This window comes from Mustela putorius, unplaced genomic scaffold (assembly GCF_011764305.1).
Source record: "Mustela putorius furo isolate JIRA1106 unplaced genomic scaffold, ASM1176430v1.1 tig00537327_pilon_pilon_pilon, whole genome shotgun sequence".
Lineage (NCBI taxonomy): Eukaryota > Metazoa > Chordata > Mammalia > Carnivora > Mustelidae > Mustela > Mustela putorius.
In genome coordinates this window covers 193,704-207,216 of record NW_025422450.1, presented here as the reverse complement: position 1 = coordinate 207,216, position 13,513 = coordinate 193,704, and the positions used below count along the sequence as shown (strand labels likewise).

The 13,513-nt window shown below is 40.8% G+C and overlaps 1 protein-coding gene across 2 annotated transcripts; it reads left to right on the top strand.

Annotated features, from left to right (window-relative positions):
* Positions 1 to 10,167: 10,167 nt before the first annotated feature.
* Positions 10,168 to 12,708, top strand: LOC101677315 (HLA class II histocompatibility antigen, DR alpha chain-like). 2 transcript variants are annotated; one of them, XM_045074282.1, is made up of 3 exons: positions 10,168 to 10,296; positions 11,442 to 11,492; positions 12,149 to 12,708. In XM_045074282.1, exons 1-3 carry the CDS (start codon positions 10,215 to 10,217, stop codon positions 12,463 to 12,465), a joined length of 450 nt encoding a protein of 149 aa, XP_044930217.1. In that variant the 5' UTR covers positions 10,168 to 10,214; the 3' UTR covers positions 12,466 to 12,708. The 2 variants fall into 2 exon arrangements, with proteins under 2 accessions (XP_044930217.1, XP_044930218.1); XM_045074283.1 differs by lacking the exons at positions 10,168 to 10,296; positions 11,442 to 11,492 and adding an exon at positions 11,499 to 11,684 and having other exon boundaries at positions 12,146 to 12,708.
* The last annotated feature ends 805 nt before the right edge of the window (positions 12,709 to 13,513 follow it).

Genomic DNA, 13,513 nt, shown 5'->3' with positions numbered 1-13,513 from the left:
CCACTCCCCCTGCTTGTGTTCCCTCTCTCTCTATGCCTCTCTGTGTCAAATAAATAAATTCTTTTTTAAAAAATGTGTACACTATCCAAAGTAATCTGCACATATTATGTGATTCCTAACAAAATACTACGAGTATTTTTCACAGAACTAGAGCAAGCAATTCCTTAAATTTATATGGAACCACTAAATGTCCCAAACTGCCAAAGCAATCTTGAAAAGAGGAAAGCAAAGCTGGGGGGCATCCCAATGCCAGACCGCAGGATATATGACAAACTTGTGGTGACCAAAACACTATGGCACTGGCACAAACATTGACACACAGATCAATAGAACAGAACATGCAGAAATACCCAGAAAACCCACAACCATGTGGCCAGTTAATCTTCAACAAAGCAGGAAAGAATATCCAATGGGAAAAAAAGACAATCTTCAAAAAAGTGTGTTGCAACATGCCAAAGAGTGAAACTGGACACTTTCTTACACCATACTCAAAAATAATTTCAAAATGGATTAAAGACCTAAATGTGAGGCTTCAAAACATTAAAATCCTAGAAAAAGAACACAGGCAGTAACCTCTTTGACATCAGCTATAGCAAATTCTTTCTCGATATGTCTCCTGAGGCAAGGCAAATGAAAACCAAAACAAAAGTCTATTAGGACCTCATTAAATGAAACCTTCTACACAAGGAAGGAAACAGTCAACAAAACTAAAAGGAAACCTACAGAATGGGAGAAGTTATCTGCCAATGACATATGCAATAAAGGATTAGTATCCCAAATTTATAGAGAACTTATGCAACTCAGTACCCCAAAACCAAATAACCCAATTTTTAAAAATGGGCAGGAATCATGAATAGACAGTTCTCCAAGTAAGATATCCAGATGGCTGAGAGACACATGAAAAGGGACACCATCAGGGAAATGCAAATCAAAACTGTAAAGAGATATCACCTCACACCTATCAGAATGGTTCAGATAAACAACATAATAAACAATTTGTGTTGGACAGGATGTGGAGAATGGAGAACCCTCTTGCACTGTTGGTGAGAGAGCCAACTGGTGCAGTCGCTGTGGGAAACAGTATGGGGTTCCTCACAAAGTTAAAATAGAACTACCCCTGGGATCCAACAATTGCACTACTGGGTACTTACCCAAAGAAAACAAAAACACAAATTCAAAAGGATACATACACCCTGATGTTTATAGCAGCATTACCTACAATAGCCAAATTATGGAAGCAGTCCAAGTGCCTACCAACTCATAAATGAATAAAGAAGATGTGGTATATAAAAAATGGAATATTATTCAGCCATTAAAAAGCATGAGATCTTACCATTGTAATGCCAACTGAATATTACCCCCCTTAAAAAGACCACCCAGAGACGTGAGTCAAAGCCAAGCAGCAAGGGTCGTTTATTGCAGGTTCAAACCTGGACCTCTGCGCCGCTTGTTGCCGATAATGCCGAGAGGTCCGGAGCTGGGTCGGTGCAGGATTTTTATAGACAGATACAAACAAGTTTCGGGGGGGGCTGAGCTGATTGATTGATAGTTTGAACAGGCATACTTGGTGTCAGTGGAGTGGATCAGGGGACCCGCGCGCAAAAGCAGACAAAGCAATCTTACAGAAGCAGAACTGGCCAGTTAGCCCATGCATGCGAAAAAAAAGCACTATCAGGATATTGAAGGCCTGGTTACTATCAAGCCAAGGCCATTTTCCCTCTAATGAGGCACTAACATAAAGACAATTGGGAGTCTCCTGGTGAAATGTTACATTCCTGCTATCAAACGTAAGGTAACTTCTTTGTTGTAAATCTCAAGGACATTTGCAAACCAAGGGAGACTCCTACCCTACAGGACTGTGATTTCTGCAAGTTAACTATTTATCATTTTATGGTAGTCAGGGGTGCCTGAGGAATGCTACACATATGGAGGGGAGCGGGTGAAGGGGGGGGTGCAAGGCGCCAGCTTTTGCTTTGTCCTCAGCCAGCCTCTTGCTCCTTAGAGTTGAGGGTTTAAGCAATTTTTCATTTCTTAGCAGAGCATTAGAAGCATTATTATACAGAAGCCAGAAACAGCTGGGTTAAACACAGATTTTTGCTATTCGTTATCCTGTTATGCTGCTTGCTGACTCCCTTATCTACGGTCAGCTGGCCACAATTTCTTAATTAGCATAAGCTGGTTATAAAAAGAATGTTAAAACTTATAGGCTATACTATAGTTCTGACCTGGGGTCCTTCACCATTTACAACAACATAGATGGAGCTAGAGAGCATAATGCTAGGCAAAATCAGTCAGAGAGAGACAAATACCATGTGATTTCACTCATAATTGGAATTTAAGAAACAAAACTGTCAGAGGCAGGCCCCTGGCCAGGACGGCCTCCGCCATTAAAAGATGGCACCTGGCTAGTTGCCAGGTTAGGATTGCCTCACGAGACTAAGCGGAACGCCCAAAGAGGAGGTAAACAGCATTGGTTGCTAGCGAAGTTGTTCGTTTAGGTGCGCAGCCTGATTCGCTCCCTCCTGTACCCTGCTCGCTGGTTGGTCATGTAAGCGTATATAAGTGTGTAGACTTGCGGAAATAAAGAGAGAGAAGATACATCTGAACTGGGGCTTCTTGTCGTCCTTGCGGGTCGAGGGCGTTACAAAACAGATGAGCCAAGAGGAAAACAAGAGAAAGGGAGACAAACCAAGAAACAGATTCTTAAATTTGGAGAACACATGTGTTTACTAGATGGGGGTTGGGAATAGGTTAAATAGGTGGTAAGGATTAAGGAGAGCACATGCTGTGATGAACACAGGTTGATGTATGGAAGTGTCAAATCCCTACATTATACACCTGAAACTAATGTCACACTGTGTGCTAACCAACTGGAATTAACTTTTAAAAAAATAAAAGCTAAAATAAAACAGTAGGCATGAGACTGATTATATTAAAGCTGTAAAAATATGCAATTTGTTTGAAAAATCTTATGAAATTATACATTTATTTATTTATAAAATAACATAATTTATACATGTAATATATACACATTCCCAATGGACACACACACACCATTCACGTACACATGTATGTGTACAAAAATAAAAGAAATGAAACAAAAACTGTTCAAGAGCCAGTGGATGTACTTACATTGAACATTCAGAGTCCCATGATTATCCTGGCCACACTGGCTCTCAGATTCACTCAGTAGGATGACAGACAGGAATCAAAGCATGCCAAGGGGGAGGCATCAGAGGTTTCTCTTCATGGGACATATTCTTGAAAAAGTCCATAATGCAGTCCAGGTGCTAGTGTCTGCCCACCCATTCACAAGTGACAGTTTAGGTAGAAGGAGATGAATTTACACCTATGGGAGTGGAGTCTCCCTGGTTTATCACCCTTATCTCCCTTGAGCCAGTCCCTCTGATCATACCTCCATGGGCATAATTTCCAGACGTGATTATAAGGGGTCAGAGATGCCCATACTGGGTTCCCACCATTTGTTATAGTTCATCAGGCATTCCTCCCCAGCATGTCACAATTTACCAAGCAAAGGCCAATTTTAACACAGGCAATATTGTCTAAAAATCCACCTGACATTCTTCCTTTAAATTTGTCTTGGAGGGGCGCCTGGGTGGTTCAGTGGGTTAAAGACTCTGCCTTCAGCTCAGGTCATGATCCCAGGGTCCTGGGATAGAGCCCTGCATTGGGCTCTCTGCTCAGCAGGGAGGCTGCTTCTGCCTTTCTCTCTCTACCTGCCTCTCAGCCTACTTGTGATCTCTGTTTGTCAAATAAATAAATAAAATCTTTTTAAAAAATTGTCTTGGAAATGTAAAAAGGGTATTAAACATACACTTGTGAGAATGAAAATGATTTATAGTGATTTTTTCTTTTTTTAAACATCACTTCATTTTCCAAATTATAGGATTTATTTTATGTATGGAATCTAAAACAAATGAACACACAGGAGTAACAAAAGGGGAGAAACAGACTCATAAACACAGAGGAAAAACTAGTTTTTGCCAGAGGAAGGGAATGGGGAGCTATGGGTGAAATAAGTGCGGGGGATTAACAGGTACAAATTCCAGTTATAAAATAAATAAGTAACAAAGATGAAAATTACAGCATAGGGAATATAGTCAATAATATTGCAATAACATTGTGTGGTTGCTACACTTCTCTTAGAGAGCATTTCCTAATTTATATAATTGTCAAATCACTATGTTGTATACCTGAGACTAATATAATATTAAATCTCGACTTCAATTAAAATGTTGTAATTAAAAATATTTTAAAATTCTCAAAAAACAGATTATTTCCTAAAAGAACATTCCATTTTGTGTGCTTAGCAAGAAACAAACAAACAAACAAAACAAATAAAAGCAGAAAACATGGGGATACTTAAAGGTTTTCTATTGCAAACCATTTAAACAACCTAATTACATCAAGCACACCTGGGAATTTTTCAATATGTACTTGTGGAAAATATTAGTTAAAGCTTCTTGAATTAAGATCTTTGACCTTCAACAAGGTCAAAGTTCCCTTAGATACTATTGACCACAAGAGGGAAGCCTAGTACCACTTTCACTGTGCTTTAGGGAAAAAGGGGGGAGGGTGGGGGAAGACATTTGAGAACATTTGAAATATCCCCCTATAAGCAGTGTCAAGAGAAAACAAGTGTCTTCCCCTCCTGAGACTGCATTTCCTTTTGGAGTGATTTTAATGTTTTCAATAGGCTTATTCTTGGCCCTACATATTGACTGCAGGGTGCAAGACTTGTTTGAGAGCACCACTGTACTCACTGCTCATGGGAGACCTTGACCTAAAGGGTTTTTTTAAAACCCAGGTTTCCTAGAACAAATTGTTCATACTGTTATTATCTAGAGAAATTGATGGTACAATTTAATATACCCATTATTAGTGGTATTTTTAATTGGTGAGGGAGAAAGAATATACCAATAAAACCTTTCAGTAAAACCAATAGCAATCTTCTGGCCTATTTCTATCTTTTATTTCTACCTTAAAACTTTTAATTAAAGTTTTCAGAAATCCAAGGTATGTTAGTTTATTCTTTATCGTCACTCCTGGTTTTTCAAAAGCATTTTACAGCATTGACGACTCCTCATCATTATCCCATCTGTCCTTGATGTGCCATTTATCCACTCCTGTACCCCCTGTCCTGCTGTGTTCACGGACCTTGCCCCCTCACACTCCATGCTGGGCCATACTCACTTCCTCCTCACAACTTCTATTTTCATGTAAAAATTTCCTTCATTCAGTTAGGACATTCAGACTTGAGACCTTAAATCAGTACACTTTTTTCATCATTTTCTAGCACCTTACCCAAACCTACTCCAACAGCAGGCCTAGTGTTTCATTCTTCACTTTCTGAACTTTTCATCTTCATGCTTCCTGTCTCTTCTTAAATTCTCTGAGAGTTTTGCATGTTTAGAAACCAGCTCCTTGGCTAATGATTGCTAACCAAATACATTAAATAAATCATCTTCAAGTTTCAGTTTCTTACTGTGACTCACACCCATTAGGAAAGAGTGAGTGTCAGACACGGTGCTCTGTAGACGTTCTAAGGCTCTGCACACGTGAGTAGAGATCACGCTCAATGGGTCCACATTTCTACAGAATGCTGCATGTGCTCAGAGTCATGGTGGCAGGAACTCGTGCATTATTGTCTGGACTCGGTCAGTTCTCGAAACCCAAGCCCTAAATTCCCTCCTGACAGAGGCAGGGTTCCCACAGAAAGCTGGGTATGGTCCTACGGAAGAACAGTCTTCCGTGCTAACTGGTTCTATGTGGCACATGCCCCAGGAGTCGATGTGCTTTGTTAACTTAGCGATACACAAACAATGTACTGTGAGCACAACAACAGAGCACAGGCCTGGCTGATCCCTCTAATACCAATTTTCCTCAGGAACAAAGCAGGAGACTTAAAAGTTTGAAAAAAAAACTCAAGTTTTAACAGACCGTTGCGTCATGCTTGCTCTAAGAAGAGCCATGTTGTAAGTCTACTCTCTCTAAGACTCTGGAAGAAAAATTGGGTGAAGAAACATAGCTCACATTGCTGGTTTTATGTTCATTTCTTTCACTGTATTAAAGTTATGGTATATGTGGCTAATAGAGGCAACGTTCACATACCATGTCTATTTAATGTCTATCTTCTTTCCTTAATCTCACCTAAGGGGACTTTAGTACAGAGACAGCTATGGACTTATGAAACGAGTCCTTAGCTGTTTTGCAGAATTTTAAAGTGAGAGAAATATGTTTTCATTATTCTCATTCCACTGACCAAATGGTGGTCAAAGAGTCGAGGAGACAGCTTATTCATGATACCTGTGGATAGATCTGTGCTTAATTATGAATTCTATCCTCTCTCCCTAAGATATGTGGGAAAGGGAGGAACTTACTTGCCTGGAATGTGGTGAAATTATTTTCTGGGAGGACCAAGAGTTTGCTTTACCTGCCAGGAAGTTGGGTGACTGAGGACAATGGAATTTGTTCCTGACCCTGTGCAGGAAACCAGAGGGAAAGGCAGATGGACCTGTTTGTTGGTGGCAGATCCTAGAAAGGGTGGCCATGTGGGGAAACAGTCTGCACTTCCCGAGCTGTAGGCACAAAGGATCTTTCAGTGTCTCCTACACACAGACAGAGGCCGTGAGGGAATTTGAAGGGCCTGAACAACCTCACACAACAGGAAATCTCTGCTCTGAACATCATTCAGTCCCAGAGAACACATATTACCTCCACTAAGACATCTCCTGCTTTCTCCTCTTCCTCCCTCTCTCTGAATCCACCCTAACTTAGAACTGAGTAAGATGCAAACTCACCTCTGCCTGCAAAAAATTCCAGCAGGGGATAGAAAAGGATTTATCTTACATCAGATTGGGACTATTGATGATTACACTGTTCCAAACAATCTAATTGATGAATTCAGATATGCTTGTGCAACTTACAGGAATTTTAGAATGGTCTGTTCATTAAAATTTAATAAATAAATCATGGGATATACTATACTGCCTATATAACAAGGACAATAGTTCTGCTAATGAATGTGTGTGCGCACATGCACGTGTATCTGCATGTTCTTATTCACAAACATTACCCAAGCAGAGAAGGATGATTTCACAACTCCAGGGCCTGTAAAAACAAAACAAAAGACAAAACCCTCAGAGCTTTCAAAATTCAGGTTTCAGATCCAGGTGAAGAGAGAATAAATCAAATTCACAAACTGCCACTCTCCCAAGTTAGAGATGAACCCAAACACTCCAGTCCCTTCATTTGCCCAAAAAAGGTTAGGAAGGCCAATGATCCTACCACTCTAGCACTTTTCTTGATAACAGCAGTTGATAATTTTCACTCTGATAGAAATTTATTTCCATAAGACTAGCTTCTGTCTGCTCTCAAGATGGGAAGGAGAAATGAAACAGAACAAGTAAAGCTTCTTATAGGGAGCTTTGGGAAGGAAATATCTGGATCAGTATCCCTCCCACCCCCACTTCCCCACCCTAACACCCTAGCAGCTCTTATAGGAAGTTCTGAGGGCTATGGGGGGAAAGGCAAGGAAGAGAAGCAAAAGGAAAGAGCTGGAGGTTCCTGAAGTGAGGTCCCAGACATGCCCTGGGTGCACGTGAGAACTATCCATTTCTAAGGCCTCATCAAATACCCCAATAAGTATTCTCTCTGGGTTTGGTGTGCCCCTGCGGAAAGAACCTGAGCGAACCATGGTGGACAAAAATAGATGATATAGATAGAGGATATTAAGATATAAATATATTTTCATTAAGCGACTTAAAAAATTCCCATTAACAAAGAGCCTGGGTGGCTCAGCTGGTGAAGAACCCAACTCCTGATGTCAGCTCAGGCCAGGATATCAGCGTCCTGGGATCAAAGCTCATGTCTGGCTCCCCGCTCAGTATGGAGTCCACTTGAGATTGTCTCCCACTCTCACTCCCCTTCCTCCCTTCATGTACATGCTCTCTCTCTGTTTCCTTTATTTATAATTAAATAAAATCATTAGCTTCTCTGTCTTCTCTGTATCGTAGGGAATAGAAGTAAGAATATTACAGTTCCCTGGCTCTCCTTCCCTCAGGATGGGGACATGCCTTATCCACTGCCAGTGAAAGTTAGTATTATGAGATTTGGGAGGTGGCAGGTAGGCTGAAGCCATCTCATGCAGTGGACACAAGGGTGTCACAGAAAGGACTCTTGGCAGCAGCCTTGTGTTGCCAACACAGTCCTTTCTCTGGGGCTCTGGAGGAGATGGGATGTTGGCAGTGCCTTCCCACAGACTGCTGACCTCTTGGAGATAGGGGACTGCATTGACCTGTGCTCCTCCAGGCTTCCTAACAATTTAAAGGTATAATTCCCCAAAATGCAGGCAAATTGAAACAAACAATTCTATGTAGAGTGTCTTACAGTATCTTCTATTTTCAGACTGAACTCTGACTAGTACAGTGGCTCCTCTCCATCTGATGTCACTGAGAAGGTGACATGATAGGTGCCCTCAGAAATCCCCTCTGACATAGCAAGCTAGAGTATAGGGACAGGGGACCATGAGTAGTGTCTAAACAGGAACTTCTTTCCTGTCACAGGGAAAGAGAAATGAAAGTACTTTCTATTTTCCCAAATGTAGTAATTTTGAAGAGAACCAATAACTGCTTTAAAAATAAGCCATATCATAAGTTACTAAACACCACCTTGGGTTGAAGCTGCTATTACAACATATGAAAAGTTTTCTATAAAAGGCCTCTATGTGTACCATATATTTACTGAGAGCACCTTATAAGAGCAACAAGCCTGAATCATAGGACCAGATTCTCAGCAGAGACTGATATTGTAGAGCCCATTCCTTTGCCTCAAAGAATTGTATTCTTTAACAATCTAGCACAAAAATGTGTTGTGGGTCTCTTCCAAGTGACCTAGAAGTCAGTGTCAGAGAATCTTCAAAACCCTTGGAGGTGATCAGTCAATAATGTGTAAGATTTTTCCCCCTCATGATTTGTGAGGTCAGCTGTAGGGTAGGATAAAATCTCAGAACAACAGTGTAGAAAATACACCCTGAGCATATGTGTCATGACTGATATTAAGCAGTGAACTCACCATTTGAACAACTGCCTTGCTGCCAGGTCTCTCTGTATTGGAATTATTCAGATTCCAGTGCTTTCTATGTGTGGTTTAATTTTCCTTTTTCCTGCATTGTTCCTTCAGAAACATGAAGGTCAGAGTAGCTTAATGTTCAGTTTCTCAATAATGAACACCAAATGAATTCTTAGGATCAGAACTTCAATCATTTGTGACATGAGGAGAACTTTCATAATGTTATGACATATGGAAAGTTATGATAAAGCACTCTTGCAGGTTATAATCTCTAACCATCCCAATAAAGTGAGCTCTGCCCAATTTAGTCCACCCTATTCATCGATCTGAGTCCTCACATGAGATATGTCCCCAGCAGTCTCCTCCAATCTCTGGTAATACTTAAGATGGTAAGGATTACTGTCCACTCTTTCCAATAACCATTATCCATGGTGTATCTACCATCTTTCTCCAACTTTGGGAGTGTTGACACTCAGAGTTTCTTCTCTGATGTTCTCTCATATAGCACAGTGCCAGGAACACCCAACTTTTGGGTCGAATTGACCATCTGGCAGTCTAGGACACTGGAGGACAAACCTAGAGCAATAAGAAGCTTCTGACATGAAACTCTGTCATCCACTGCTGCCAATAATCAGGCATTCTCCATAGAGCACAATCTACCTTCTCTTTGGGTGATTTCTTATTCCTTATTTCAAGACCACAGCTGTCATAGCACAGAGGAATGACTGTCATTAGCTCTCACTTTTGAGTGTTTCCATTCATTCTATTTTCACTATTAAGTTTCAAGTACATTTCTTTCTAGAACTTGGGCTGGGATGGAAGAGTCAGTGAGTGACTTCCCAACCTCCTCAAAAACATGATTTTCTGTGTTTTTATTTGGTTACATGTTTATTTGATTGTTTAAGAACTGAACTTCTTTATCTAATGACTGGAGTAGTTCTGTTCCTGAACCATTTATAAGAACTCTTTCCTTAGTAACAGATGTGTCATCTCAAAAGTTCTTTTTGATTGGCTGGAGCTCAACTGATTTGAATTCTAACATCAGATTCTATTCTTTTTTCTTCCAGTTTTGTCAGTTCTACCCCAGTTTTATGCTCTACTGACCCCCATTATAGCCCCTCACAATGGCCAGAAATGGAGTCCTGGTGCCAGGAATATTTATCATGGCTTTCCTGATGGGTCCTCAAGAATCCTGGGCCATCAAAGGTAAGTGCTGAGAGAAATAAAGCTAGGGATATAAGTTCTAAGAGCTCTGGAGAGCTGAACTGTAGACATTTGCAAAACAATATTTGGAGTTGAAATAAAAGAAATGTGTGACAGGTATTGTGTGTGTATAATCTGAAAGTATAATAAATTGTTGTCTGGAGGAGTTCTGCCATTACAAACTAAAGTCAGTCACATTTAGTTTAGAAGAGTGAGAAATGATTTCATTGATACAATTGACTTTGCATAAGCCAAATTTGAGGTGGAAATATTTTCTGAGAAGCATTATCCAGCTACCCACTGGGTTTCAATTTCTCATTGTGGAAAATTAGTGTAATCAAAAATGTAAAATCCTTTGTGGGGATTAAATGATAAAAAGTACAACATTCTCTGCTCCTTTCTTAGCTAAATACATGGTAGTTGCATTTTGGCATGTGAATCCTGTCAGCGTATTTTGAGCACAAATATTATATTGAGGATCACTAGAAAGGAAAGTCACCCCAAAGCAACAATCTATACCAGGAAAGGGAAGGCCAGGTATGCCAACATGAATTGCATTATATACCTAAGTATACATAGCAAATATTCTGTTATATTTGTAAAATTAATATAATCTTGTATGTCCTTTTTATCTCCACTGAGAAAAGAAGAGAATTTAAGATTTCATTTGATTCCAAAGTTCAGACCCACAGTTGAAACCGTGTTTCCCACTTCTTACAGCTTCAGTACCCTGAAAGAGCCTCTGAAATTAAGGCAAAAGTATATTTAATGCGTGGCAAAATGCCGAGAGTGAGGAATTCTCTTTTAGGAGCTGTTGCTGGATTTCCATAGGGAATCATTTCTCAGCTAGTAACATGGAACCTAACAACAGCTTCAAAAGACTCTGGGATTTTCAGGCCCCTTTTCCTCCAGTCCACCCTCTCTAACTCTGTCCCTTTATTTCTCCCCTCCCAGCTCTGTTCAGCATGGATGTCCTGCACCTGAGCCTCATCTTCCCACTCCTCCCTGCTCTCCATCAGACTTCCACTCTATAGAGATCGGCTCCATAAACAGCTCCCCCACACGCACCCATATATTTGTCTCATCCTGGATTCTTCTTCCTCGCCCCCTCCCGGTTCCCATCCTAACTCTCTTTCCTGCCTTTTCAGAGGACCATGTGATCATCCAGGCTGAGTTCTATCTGACCCCTGACCAATCAGGCGAGTTTATGTTTGACTTCGATGGTGATGAGATTTTCTACGTGGGTATGGAAAAGAAGGAGACAGTGTGGCGGCTGGAAGAATTTGGACGCTTTGCCAACTTTGAGGCCCAGGATGCCTTGGCCAACATAGCTGTGGACAAAGCTAACCTGGACATCATGATAAAGCGCTCCAACCACACCCCAAACACCAAAGATACCTCCTGCCCTCCTAGACTAGGGAGTCCTAACTTTGAAATAGATGCTTCAGCTGGTTGTGTTACGTTATTATAACTGACTTCTCCTCCCAGGGGCCTAGCCTATCCATAAGCAAGTGCCTACTTGTCATGTCACGGATTCAAGAAATTTACATGAGTTTGTTCCTTTCCTGATAGGCTCACATTTTGTCCTTGCCACCAAAAGTCACTCACACAGTCATTGCCCCTAATCGATGCCAGGGGAACCAGGAATGAAATCATCTCCAGTACCTAAAATATCCTTCTATCTCTTATACCATAACACTGCTTCCAGTTCATGTGAGAGAGCATCAGAGATAGGCCTCTGAGACCATGGATGGCACAGATTCTCAGGGCAGAGTTTTTCCAATTTTTCTGCTTCAGTGGGAGGGAGAGGGACTAGCCTAAGCAGGGAAGGCTAATTGCTGTCCTCTGTCCCCAGTACCTCCAGAGGTGACTGTGCTCTCAAACACCCCTGTGGAACTGGGAGAGCCCAACACCCTCATCTGCTTCATCGACAAGTTCTCCCCACCAGTGATCAATGTCACGTGGCTCCGAAATGGAAACCCTGTCACCAAAGGAGTGTCCATGTCAGTCTTCCTGCCCAGGGAAGACCACCTTTTCCGCAAGTTCCACTATCTCCCCTTCCTGCCCTCAGCCAACGATGTCTATGACTGCAAGGTGGAGCACCGGGGTTTGGAGGAGCCACTTCTCAAACACTGGGATATGGACTGTTCTTCAATCTCCTTTCTTTTATGATTTCCTCCTGTGACGCATGGGTCTGATGCTTTAGGACCCAGAGTCCCCTAACTTGTCCATAACAATTGCTATAATTTCTATTCCTTGTCTTCTCCCATTATTCAGCTCTCCTGTTTTTTAATCTGTGTTCCCTTAAGATATCATTCTGTCCTCTTCTTATTTAATTGATGAATGACTATTCTTTTGACTACGTACTCTGCATTTGGTTCTAAGTGCTACTGCATAACACAGTCATTACATCCATACTGTAGTCTGTATTATTTTTACCCAGAGTTTGAACCACCAACCCCTCTCCCAGAGACAACTGAGAATGTGGTGTGTGCCCTGGGCCTTGTTGTGGGTTTGGTGGGTATCATTGTCGGGACCATCTTCATCATCAAAGGCATGCGCAAGGCCAATGCTGGTAAATACATGGACAATAGAAAATACACTAAAACTCAGACGCATGAAGAATTAAAAAAAAAAGAAGAAGAAGAAAACATCTCTATCTCCCATATAAAAAGACACATTTTGAATACTTTAGTTTTTACCAGCGGTTTTAAGGTTGCAGAAAAATTTGGAAGAAAGTACAAGAGTTCCTGAATTTCCCCCTCCTCTCCCCCTTCCACATACAGTTTCTCCTATTATTAACATTTGTCAGTAGTGTGATACATTTGTTACAATTGATAGACCCATAATGATGCATTATTATTAGCAGATGTCCATAGTTTAGAATAAGGGTTCATCTTTGTATTATACAGATCTCTATAGTTTTGCCTCTTCCAGAATGTCATATAGTTGAAATCATATAGTAAGAGCTTTTTTAGTCTAAAATAATTCTTTCACCTCACTATGTGCATTTAAGGTTTCACCACATCTTTTCAACTCTTAGAAGCTCTTTTAAAAGTTGCTGAAATAATACTTCATTGTATGGATGTTCCACAGTTTATCCATTTACACATGAAAGGACAAGTTTGCTCCAAGTTTCACAGTTATGAACAAAGCTGCTCTAAACATTCCTGCGCCTTTTTTGTGTGGACATATGTTTTCTTTTTTTTTTTTTAAGATT

Coding starts and splice junctions, on each gene's coding strand:
- LOC101677315 (XM_045074283.1), top strand. CDS start 11,501: ATGTTTGACTTCGATGGTGATGAGATTTTCTACGTGGGTATGGAAAAG. Junction 11,685..12,145: donor CAACCACACCCCAAACACCA/AAGATACCTCCT, acceptor GTCCTCTGTCCC/CAGTACCTCCAGAGGTGACT.